Raw genomic sequence first — 12,984 nt, forward strand, 5'->3', positions numbered from 1 at the left:
CATTTGCTTTTGTACACAGAAAAGTCTCAGTATATCAATAGTAGAAAATCATTAAAAATTATGATCACGGAAAATACTTAAAATATTTTGGTATATTCTCTTCTCATTCTCTGCAACTATTTTTTTTTTCAAGGGTTCTGCTATATATTATCAGAACATAATGACCCTTGCCAACTTATGCTTTCTTCCCTTTAACTCTCATTTGGTTGTGTAAATGAGTACATATTCAAGGTAAATGATCTTATCCTTATGACAGTGTCCTTCAAGTCATTTTATTTTTATGAAATCTTGTTCTCTGGTGTACTCTTTAGGAAATGCTTATGGGAACAATATTCCCTGAATTCTTGCATGTTGGTAAAAGTTTGCTTCTTGATGGTCAATTTCACTGGCTATAAAACCTTTAACATTTTCTTAAGCATCTTATGTATTTTATATGCTACTTCCTCTTCTTACAAGTATGGCTACCTCAGTAAGTCTTCCACATTTCTTGACCAGATGATTTTTTTCCTTTACTAATTCTAGTAATTCCACTAGAATGTGTAATTCATTATGTAGTTTCAATTTTTTAAATTACTGAATCATAATTTAGTGCCTATTTGCTTCCCTTAATTTGAATTTCTTCTTCAGAGAAATTTCTACTTTTTGTCTGTTAGAACTTCTTTATCTTCAATATTTGTCAGTTTTCCTTAAATTCTTTTTTTAAAAAAGTCTCTTCATGTAGATTAGATGCTTTAAATTTTCTTTCTTTCACTTTCTATTTCCCACGAAGTATTATACTTATTCTTATGTTGCTTCTAACTTAGTCTTTTTTTTGTTTTGTTTTGTTTCCTTAGTCTTAATTTCTTTTTTTTTTTATTAATTTTTTTATTGTAAACAAATGGGATACATTTTGTTTCTCTGTACATGGAGTAAAGGCATACCATTTGTGTAATCATAAATTTACAACGGGGCAATGTTGTTTGATTCATTCTGCCATTTTTTTCCCCTTTCCCCTACCCTCCCACCCCCCATTATATGTCATCATCCATTTATCAGCGAGATAATTTGTCCTTTGGTTTTTTGAGATTGGCTTATCTCACTTAGCATGATATTCTCCAATTTCATCCATTTGCCTGCAAATGCCATAATTTTATCATTCTTTATGACTGAGTAATATTTCATTGTATATATATGCCACAGTTTCTTTATCCATTCATCAATTGAAGGACATCTAGGTTGGTTCCACAATCTGGCTATGGTGAATTCAGCAGCAATGAACATTGATGTGGCTGTATCTCTGTAGTATGCGGATTTTAAGTCCTTTGGGTATAAGCCAAGGAGTGGGATAGCTGGGTCAAATGGTGGTTCCATTCCAAGCTTTCTGAGGAATCTCCATACTGCTTTCTAGAGTGGCTGCACTAATTTGCAGCCGCACCAGCAATGTATGAGTGGACCTTTCTCTCCACATCCTCTCCAACACCTATTGTTGCTTGTGTTCTTGATAATCGCCATTCTAATTGGGGTGAGATGGAATCTTAGGGTAGTTTTGATTTGCATTTCTCTTATTACTAGAGATGTTGAACATTTTTTCATATATCTGTTGATTGCTTGTACATCTTCTTCTGTGAAGTGTCTGTTCATTTCCTTAGCCCATTTGTTGATTGGATTATTTGTATTCTTGGTGTAGAGTTTTTTGAGTTCTTTATATATTTTGGAAATTAGCGCTCTATCTGAAGTATGAGTGGCAAAGATATTCTCCCACTCTGTAGGCTCTCTCTTCACATTACTGATAGTTTTCTTTGCTGAGTCTTAATTTCTAAAAAAAAAAAAACTTTTCATTTTCAATTTTTCTTGAAAAGAATTTCCCTTTTTCTTGAGTTCTATCACTTCATGAAACAAGAAAGAAGAGCCTTTAAATATATAAAAACTTTAATTTCTTTAAAATCTAACATCTTAAAAAGATGACATGATATTATTTGCTAAATATGGATGATAGTTATTTGGACGATTGTTATCATATCAATTTCTATATGTAAAATCACTCATAGCTAATGAAGGGGAACAGGGGCACCGCCATCTGGAATGTTCTATTTCAAGAGCAAAACAGAGAATTGTTTGACTTTAAAGATATGCGCATCATTTCTTTCATATTTAATTAACCAGAACTAATTCGATGGGCACAGAGAATTTCAAGGGGCAAGAAAATGTAATCTTCCTTGTACATCAGAAGAAATAAAAAACTGAATACTGGCAAGTACTAGTAATATCTACTATAACACCCAAAAGTTAATAGGAAATTTTTTCCTTCTATTTAATTTTACTCAAAATTGAATGCCAGAATTTTCCCAATTAAATATATCATATGATATCCACTTAAATAAATATAAATGATGAAATGCTTCCACTGAGAGGGAGAGAGAACCTCAGTAGTTGTCTAGTTTATACTTGAGAAGGTTGGCATATCAGTGATGTATTGAGTTGAAGAAGTGAAATTGTAAGTTGATAAAAATACAAAAGAAATTTGAAAAATTCACAAATATGTGAACATTAATAACCATATAATAACCATTAAGTAATTTAAAGATTACATCACAGGGAAAATCAGAAAATAATTTGAAAGTAATGAAACTAAAAGCACAGCACACCAAAGCTTATTTTGCTAAAACAGGGCTTAGAAGGAAATGTGTAGCTCTAAGTGCCTTTATTGAATAAATAGAACAAAACAAAGTAAGGAAAAAAGGACTAAAATTGAAAACCTACTCTCCCACCTTAGAGTATTGGAAAAAAAAAGAGCAAACTAAATTCAAAGGAAACAAAAGAAAGGAAATCATAGGACTAGAACAGAAATTAGAGGAAATATAGAATAGAAATATAATGGAAAATAATCAAAATTAAAATTTGGCTTTAGAAAACATTAATAAAATTGGCAAAGTTTTTCCTAGACTAACCAAAAGTAAAATAAAACTCGACTTATTGAAATGATTAAAAGTTCAGCTGTTGTTACAACCTTTCAGAACTGACAAGGATCATAAGGGATGTTACAAATACTACATATTAAGAAGTTTGATAATTAGATGAATAAGGCAAATTCCAACAAAAGTACAAACTACCAAAACTCAAGAAAAAAAATGAAAATTTAAAAGACCTATAAGAAGTAATCAGTTTAGTAATTAAAAAAAACTTTCCAAAAAGAAGGTCCAGGAACAGATGATTTTGCAGATGAATTATACCAAACATTTAAGAAGAATTAACAATGCTTCCAAAACACAGGGGAAAATACTTTGTAATTCATTCTATGTGATTGGTCTTACTCTGATTCCAAAGCCAAACAGAAATCACAAGAAAATTACAGACAGATATCTCTCATGAGCATACATGAAAAAATTTTTCAACAGAATACTAACAAATAGAATTCAGTCATATAGTAAAAGGATTATATATAATGAACAGTGGGATTTATCTCAGGAATGGAAGGCTGATCTATACTTCTAAAGTCAAGTAATGTGAATACACTGTATTAATAAGGTACAAAACCCACATCATCTCAACAGATACAGAAAGAGCACTTGACAAAATTTCATGATAAAAGTCAATAAACTAGGAGTACAAGTTGAATTTCTTCAATTTGATAAATGTCACTTATGAAGATCTCATAGCTAACATTGCATCCAATGATGAAAAATTAAAAGATTGCTACCTAAGATAAGGAACAAGAAAGAGTGTCTCTTCATTTCTGTTTACCATTGTACTGATAGTTTAACCAAGGAAATTAGACAGGAAAAGGTAATAAAATTGGGAAGAAACTATCTCTGTTTTCAGGTGACATCATCTGGCATAGAAAAGTCCTAAAGAAACCACTGGATACAAGCTAATAATGCCCAAATCAACTGTAAATGTGTAGGCTAGCAATGAGCATTATCCAAAAATGAAATTAAGAATACATCTCCATTTACAATAGCATCAAAATTCTAGAATATTAAGGAATAAATTTAAGCAAGGAGCTGCAAAATTATGCACTAAAAATTACAAAATACTGCTGGAAGAAATTGAAGAACATTTAAACAAATGGGGGAAAACATCCCATGTTCATTAATCGGAAGACATTATTATTGAGAGGATAATATTCCCCAAAATGTTCTACAGACTCAACACTTTCACTCTTGGAATCCCAACTGTCTTCTTTGTAGAAATTTATTAGCTTATTCTAAAATTCATATAGGATTGCAAGGGACTCAGCATAGTCAAGGCAATCTTGAAAGAGATAAATAAAGACGGAAGACCCCACACTTCCCCATTTCAAAACTTTCTATAAAGCTATAGTAATAAAGGTAGCATGGTACTAGTAAGCAGACATAGATCAACAGAATGGAATTGAGAGTCCAGAGATAAACCCTCATCTTTATGGTCAGTTGGTTACTGAAAAGAGTGTTAAGAGTACTCAATGGAGAAAGCATAGTGTTTTTAAAAAATGGTGTTCTGACAACCAGATATTCAGACACAGAGAATTTAAATGAAATTCGACCCATCCTGGATACCATTTATAAAAGTTAATTGAAAATGAATCGAAGACCTAAATGTAGGAGCTAAATCTATAAAACTCTTGAAAGAAAACAGAAATAAATATTCATGACTGTGAATGAGTAATGGTTTCTCATATATGACTCCAAATCCCAAGGAGCAAAATAAAAAAATAGGGTATCATCAAAATTAATACTTTTGTGCTTCAAAGGATACCATCAAGCAAGTCAAATTAAAATTACAAAATGAGAGAAGAAAATTGCAAATCATATATTTGAAAAGAGACTTTTTTTAAAATGGTACTGGGGAATAGACTCAGGGTCTCATATGTGCTGGGCAAGTTCTCCTCCATGAACTTCATCCCCAGCCTGATAAATGACTTGTAGATAGAATATGTAAAGACCTCTTATTCAATAATAAAAATACAACCCCATTTTAAAATGAGTAAAGGATCTGAATAGACCATTCTACAAAGAACATATGTAAGTGACCAACACATACATGAAATGATGTGTATTATTATTAGTTATCAGGAAGAGGCAAATTAAGACTATGATGAGACATCCCTTCACATATACTAGTATGACTATAATTTTAAAAAGTTAGATAATAGTAAGTAAAATGGTCAGCAAGCAATCAGAGAGTTTGGAATCTTCACATACTACTGCTGGGAATATAAAATGCTGCTATTGCTTTGGAAAAGAGTCTGGGAGTTCCTTCAGCTTTTAAACATAGAGCTACCACATGATTCAGCAATTCTACCTTTAGGTGTATCCAAGAAAAATGAAAATGTGTCCACACAAAAAAATGATTCTAAGTGGCATTATTCATATCGGCCCCAAATGATAACAATGCAAATGTTCATTGATTGATGAATGGATACACAAAATGTGATGTATTCATACATTGGAATATTATTTAGCAATAAAAGGAATAAAGTACCAATATATGCCGCAATATGGTGAATCTTGAAAGCATTATGCTGTTGAAAAAAAACCAATCACAAAGGATCACATATTGATGATTCTGTCTGTGTGAAATGTATAGCACAGGCAAACCTACTAAATGTAGACTAATGGTTGTTGCCTGGAGAGGGGGCACTGTGGTTGGGATAGAGGCTATCTGTGTCGGGTGGGGTTTCTTTGTGGATAATGAAATGTTCTAAAATTGATCATGGCAATGGGTGTTCAGTTCTGTGACTACACTTAAAGCCATCAAATGGTGAATTGTATAATACATTAATTATATCTCAGTGAGTTATTTTTTTAAAAAATTTAATAGACTTGTTTCTAAAAGGATCATCATAAGTTTTGTTATATTTAAATATACAACAAAGTTCATTTTCCGTTTAGGTATGTTACACATTTCATTCTCCTTTAATATGTATTTAGGACTCAAGATGGATAAGAAAGGAATAATATGTACTATAGCTCCTTTACAAAACAAAATATTAAAACATACAAAACAAAATATTAAAACATGCCAATCAGAACCAAAGCACACTTTGGTGAACAAGGATGATTTAACAAGCTACCTGAATTCTCTTATTTTGAAAATGTAGATATGGTTCTGCTTTTCCTTCAGTTAAGCTTGGTAGCTCTTTTTTATTCCTGCTCTAATCATTGTTTTGCAATTAATATATTGGTTGTAATATTAGACAATGGTTAAGCATTGTTAAATGGTCGTGCTGTGGCTTTTTCCCTTAAATCTAGAATTCTTGCAGCATAGTGTTTTTAAAATTAATATGGTGGTTATTTTACATCATACTATTTAAAACAAGATGCAAAGAAACATAAACAATCTGTCCTATCATTTTCTATTCTAATTTCGTATTGAAGATCTCTGTAGCATAAAAGGAAAGTTTCTTAGGTGAAAGTCATCGTTTCTACAATCAGATATGTTCTTAAATTCATTCATTTTCATTTTATTCCATAAACATGAGTTAATCTTCTTTCCTCTGTGTCTATGTACTGGACATTGATAGGTATTAGGAGTAGGCTTCCATGAGATTCATGCTTTGTTGAGTTGAAGCATAACCTTTGGAGGAAGGAATCAGTACATATTGACTAGTAAGGAGAAGCTTTACATATGGTATTAGTGCTCACAACTGCCTTCTATTACAGATTTTACCCTCCCCTCCTCTTTCCTTCTGTATTAGTGAGGATTGAACCCAGGGATGTTCTAACCTTGAGCCACAACCCCAGCCCTTGTTCATTTTGACACAAGGTCTCCCATTGCTCAGGCTGGCTTTGACCTTGAGATTCTCCTGCCTCAGTCTTCTGAGTTGCCAGTATTACAGGCATGTGCCACCCCATCCAGCCTATTGCAGATTTTATTACCAGTTCACAGAAGAAAAATATATAAACTTAGGAAAGGCAAACACCTGTAAGTCACAGAATAAAGATCAAGATATCTGCCTCCATCTAAAACGACTGCTTTCCCCCCCAAAATTTGTTTTGTACTTTATGCCTGCTGTGCCAGAGCACTTTCCCTTGGCAGATGTTGCCACAATGTCTTTCTGGGTCAGCCAGATTTCAGAAATGAGAGCACGCTCTCACCCTTACCTAGAAACCTTTTCAGAAATGGAGCATTTGATTTACACAACCCATCGCTCCCACAGTGACTTTTTGTTGTTATTTTCAAAGAGTTTCCTCAGAGTCACACTCTTACTCCACCGTAAAGCAGAAGCAATGCTGTCCAAAGCATGCTAATATTAGTTGCTGCCCTACATCTTTAAAACTCTCTTAACAGTTCTGTGAATGTAGGTTTTTGACCAATGTTATTCCTTTCCTAAGTTCGTTCTGTATTTTGCCAGGCAATTATGATTATGAAATCTAGACATCAATGAGAAATTCTTTTTTTCTTAAATCTGAAAACAAACATCGGAATAAGAACTCTGCAGTGCTCCTCGACCTCACACAATGCCCCACATATATCTGGAGTTGCCCTTTTGGTGGTGGAATTATTTTCATGCAACATATCCCCCGTGTTTTAGTATTATTTTCTTGCTCGTTACTAAGAATAGAATAAACAATTAAGTAGAGCAATCAACTTATCACACAGGTAGGTAGTAGGAAATAGGCAAAATGGAAAATGAGGCTTGGACTTAAAAACTGTTTTCTACATAAACAACATTGTGAGGAAAACACAAATAGGGGGTTAGAAGAGGGGTCATTTTTATAGTTTGAAGCTGTTTGTATTTCCATTTTGCCTGTCTTAGTGAGTTTTAATGTACTACCCAGTGGATCAAGAGTGTATACATTATGTGTAAAAGATAAAGAGTTTTCTGTTTATGTTTCAATCATGAGGAAATCAGATATTTCACTTTAAAGAGAAATTAATTCTTTATGGAAGGATAATTGGACCACTGGTATTTTATCTTGGCCTTTTAATTTCAGTGTATGACAGGATAAAAACATTTATGTCATCTCACTAGAAAAGCAATCTTGAAAACATAATCACACTGGGGAAATATTTTGGTTTTCAATAAGTTATCTGTTTTATCAGATCTACCACTGGTCTGTGTTGTCAAAGGAAAATAATATAGTATGTAGATTTATAGTCCTAACTTGGAAGAAATTATCTGTGTTTATCTACTTATATAAATTATCGACATTAAGAGGTCAAGATACAAACACTCCCCCCACCCCACTGAAGAATTACTAACTTTGATATTTGAGCTCAGAAATAGGTTAATTAGCTGTTAAAACCATAAAATGATGGGAACAATAGCTGAGAGAAACTACTCAATAGAAAGTTACTGTGCAGTTATCCAGCACGTTGGTCAATTTGCTTTGTTTTGTTTTTGATGTATTTTTTAACAGAGATTTTTTGGGTGATCCAGTGTCTGGCCAAGTCCTTAAGCTTTAAGAACTTTCAATTCAGTTAGCGGATCTCCAAGTTTTCCTTTTTTGCCTTGTTAGTCTGCCCTTTGACTTTCTTATTTCTTGTTAGCTGCAATCTCACTTCCAGAGACATTAAGTGTGGAAGCAGAGATGGCAGCTAAACATAAATCTTCATTAAGCTGAAGAAATACAGGTTTAAGAGAAAACTTGGGATTTTATGACAAGCTACCCAGTCTTCCATTAATGCAGATAATTGGAAGTTAATTGTCATAATATGAATTTCAGTTTTGAAAAATCTCATTTAGACCCTCATATGGTTCCATTTTCCCCCAAGATGTCTTTATACAGCTTTAGTCCTTGAAGGGGGGGATTCTATTACACTGTCAGTGCCCACATGCCCTTTCCAAGGTCACCCTGAAGGTGCTTCTGCATCTTCCTCCTGAGAAGTTTTTCTAGTCTCCTTGGCAGCTAGGCCTGCATGAAGAGCCCCAACTCTTCTATGCTTCTTTGTGAAACAATTTTTAGTTGTCTCCTACAGTCTCTGAGAGGTCCCCATAAGGATTGGGAACCAGTTGTCCACAGGTTTAACTATCTCATTAACACAACCTTATATTTTGCCTTCAAAATATTTTCTGTCTTCTCTTGTTTTAATCATACTTGCTAGATCACCTCTCAAATAATTAGCTGCATCCAATTGTCTCAGAATTTGTTTTAGTTTACCAGTTGGGGGAAGAAATTCAAATTAAGGTAAAAAAATCAAGAAACAAATTTGTTTCTTTCTGTATATGAAATGGGAAGAAAAGAATTTTTTTTTTTTTTAAATCAAAACAGAAAGTAGGTAAATGGCCAGCTAGGGCTGGACGTGGGAATAGGAATTAAGTATAATTTGTATGATATATTATTGGAGAGAGATGACATATTCTATAACTGATTTAAGGTGATGGTTGAATCACTCAATGTAAGTTGCTAAAAATCATTTAATTATATACTGAAAATGGGTGAATCTTATGATATATACATATACTTTAATAAAGTTGTTTAAACAATTACCTGATTTAACATGGACAGATAGTGATCTAGAAAGTTAAAGTATTCAAGGTTACACAGCAAATATGTGTTAGAGATAAGAACAGAATTTAGATCATGTGATTGATCTGAGAAGCAGCATTTTGTGAACTAATGATCTTGCTTTAATTTCCAACACAAAAATTGGAAATGCAATTAAATATCATTATATTTATAATAATTATAATAGTTGTCATGTATTTAGCGCTTATTTTATGCTAAATGATTTACCTAGATTATTTCACTTAATTTCACAATAGACCAAAAGGTAGCCATTATTATTTTCCCCCTTCTACACATGAGAAAATGGAGCTTGAGAGAAGGTAAGTGACTTGTCAAAGGTCACAGAGTTCATATGAAGCTAAGTAGAGATTCACCATGATGGATTAACACAGGAGCACATGCTTATAACCGTTATCTTATACTGCTTCTGCTGCAGGCTGGTTTTATAGTTTCTCTTACTGCTCCAGCAAAACCAAAGAAGAGTTCCATACCTCACTGTTGAGTTTATTTATTTGCTGCTTGGTCTCCTCTGCTTTGATGAAGAGAACAGCAGCTCCAATCTCTGGGTCTGTAAGAAGACACATGCAGCATGAGTTCTTAAGAAATAAACTTCATATTTGAGGATTGGGGCAACAGGAATACGGAAGGAAGACCTATTTATTATCCTAAACCTTCCTTGATATGTACGCACTGTGTGTCCTATCTTTCCCAAGATCAGTCAAACTTCTTGTACTTCTCTGGATACCACTTGAAATACTCTTTAGAACCAGGCACACAACATGGTCATGACTATGGCTACCATGATTCTCCTGAGCACAATTACCACTGTGTTCTCAGATTATACATTCTCTAAAAAATATATCATTCTGTGACCATTTCTTTTCCTCTCTCCTTTCCAAACGTTGATTACTAAGGCCATTAGAACATTTTCAGGTATGGATTTCTTCTGCATGTTTTCTGTTTCTTTCCGTGTTAGTCTAAAAGGTAATCTCTCCCATTTCTTAGTTTTTCTTCTCCTCTCTCTTTCTTTCTCTTTCTCTCTCTCTTCCTCTCTTTTTCTCTTCCTCCTTCCCTCCCTCCTTCCCTCTCTTCCTTTTTTCTTTTTTTTAACCAGGGATTGAATCCACGGGTGCTTAACCCCCAAACCATATCCCCAGCTCTTTTTATTTTGAGACAGGGTCTGGCTAAGTGGCTTAGAGCCTCTTTGCTAAGTTGCTGAGGCTGACTTTGAACCTGTGATCCCCTGCTTCAGCTTCCTGAGCAGCTAGGATTACAGGTGTGCACCACTGTGTCTGGCTTAATTTTTTCTTTACTTTTGTTCTCTTTTTGTCTTGGTCAAAAAGTATAGATAAACCAGTACTAGCTGGAAAATCTCCACTCCACCCACCCCTGCCTCTCCCCTGCCACCTCCTCTATAGGTAACAATACTAATTCTTATCAATTTTGAGTAACTTGTTTGTGGGGGAATTAAAATCACTCAAAAGAGTCTGAAGCAAAGAACTGAGAGCTTGTTTTGCAGAGCTAACCAATGATTGCTGGTCATATACAATAAACCAACATCCCTTTATGGGAGAGATTTATGAATAAAGAAAATATAATTGACCCTTACACAGCTTAGAATCTAGCTGGAAAAGAGACACTTAATATGGGCAGTAGGCTTGGATTTCATACTAAGGGAAATCATTTTACGGTGTTAAGCATCAGAGTACGGTTATTACAGATAAATTTGTATTTTTAAGAACTTTACTCTGTATTCAAAACAGTGTGAGTCTAGAATAGGAGATTTTGGCAGCAATATAGGCAGGAGGTGAATGTGACCAGGAAAAGATGGTGGCAGTAAGAACAGAAAGTCTTGGCAGAATTAACAAGATATTTAGGGGTATAATAAATAAAATTTGTTGCCTGAATGGGTGATGGGGTAGAGGGAAAGGGGGAAGCTAAGAGGTAGTAGAAATAGAAATAGGTGGATAAACATGATGAGGTTCTGGGTATTGTCTTCAGGTAAGCGAAAAACAAAAAGAAAAACAAAACTTGTAGTTGAGATCCACCATTGGCTTATTTCTTTGATTGTTATCCCAAGAGTGATAATCAATGCATGTAATTAAATTGAATTAGTGAATCAAGATTGTATTCCTTCTGCTCTTGCACCCTTTCCCCTACTGCAAGAAGTTTCACTAGAAGGTGATGATTGCTGGGAAGGATTGCGGAGAGAGATGAAATAATTAATAGTCTACCAGAGATATCTCCACTCCAAAAGGTATATTTAAGTCTTTCTTGGACTTAGTTTTGTCCATAAAAGGATTTGCTAATTAGCAGGAGATCCTAATAAAAGCATATCAAATTTGGTGGAAAGGGGAGAAGAGGGTAGGCAGGGGATTGCTGTTTTTGTATGTGGTAGTTTACTGGTAATCGTTTTGGGTTACCTATGCGTATTTGACATTGTTCATTGGTGTCTCTGTGTCAAATACAAGTATGTCTTTAGAGTTTGTCATTTCTGGCCATCAGTGTGTTGATAGACTCCTCCTTTCTATGATCAATGAACTAAAGAAAGAAAGAAAGAAAGAGGGCAGGGAGGGAGGGAGAGAGAGAGAGAGAGAGAGAGAGAGGCCGAGACCCGAGAGACCCTGGGCTTGGGTTGGGGTATCTTTACATTAATTCATCATCATTAGAGGTGAGTGTTTCCAAAAGTTCTCTATCATTTCCAACTTACTTAAATCCTTCTGAAGTTGTTATCCTTGGACAAATTGTAAGTACCTAACCTCTTCCCGGATAAATTGGCTAATATAGCCAATATACCTACAGTGCACAACCATTATAGAATTTCCTATAGGTAATGTTTTTGTGAATTAGTTTGAATTTATAATAGGACATCATAGGTATTGTCTATTGAACAGCAGAAATTTGAGACTACTAACACTACCCCAAAGCCAACGCCAAACATTACAAGTTAAAAAGAAATATCACTCCTTCAGACAAGAGTAAATAAAGAGCTTACCCCCAAGAGGAGGAGAAATTCTGGGCTCCGACCTGATTCGTTCAGAACCAAAGTCAAAAGTCTGACTTTCTTCACTGCTATTTCCATCTTCAATTCCATCAACAATCCTATTTAAAATAAAGAGAACTGGGATGTTATGTATTGATATGTGAAAGTTCCAGTATTTTTAGAAGACTTAAAGAATTTTTATATTAAATTTCTAAATTCTAAATATGGTGGGACTGTTCTATCCAATATGGTAGCCACTTGCCTTAGATGGCTAGAGTAACTGAAGTACTGCTAATGCAATTGAAATGTATTCTAAGTATGTGCATAGTGGGTTTGAAGAATTAGTTTTAAAAAAGGAAAGTAAATTATTTATTAATAATTTTTAAATAGCACACATTTGAAATGATAGTATTTGGGATATATTGTATCAATAAATATTTAACAAATTAGTCTCACTTATGTCTTTTTTTGCTTTTAAAAATGGGACCACTAGAAAATTTAAAATTACATATGTGGTTCATGATTTTAGCTCACATTTTACTTACATTGGACATCAATATTATGGAGTTCATTCTTTTATTTGCTCTCAGA

General features: G+C 33.9%; 1 protein-coding gene across 2 annotated transcripts in view; it reads right to left on the bottom strand.

Moving 5' to 3' along the window:
* The window catches only part of Kcnh8 (potassium voltage-gated channel subfamily H member 8), a 360,225-nt gene that overhangs the window by 16,428 nt on the left and 330,813 nt on the right, over window positions 1-12,984 (bottom strand). For both annotated transcript variants that reach the window (XM_047531744.1, XM_047531743.1), the window contains 2 exons: window positions 12,406-12,512; window positions 9,902-9,978 (listed from right to left, as the gene is read on the bottom strand). In XM_047531744.1, coding sequence (XP_047387700.1) covers window positions 9,902-9,978; window positions 12,406-12,512 — 184 coding nt within the window. The remainder of the gene's footprint in view (window positions 1-9,901; window positions 9,979-12,405; window positions 12,513-12,984) is intronic.

This window comes from Sciurus carolinensis, chromosome 17 (assembly GCF_902686445.1).
Source record: "Sciurus carolinensis chromosome 17, mSciCar1.2, whole genome shotgun sequence".
Classification (NCBI taxonomy): Eukaryota; Metazoa; Chordata; class Mammalia; order Rodentia; family Sciuridae; genus Sciurus; species Sciurus carolinensis.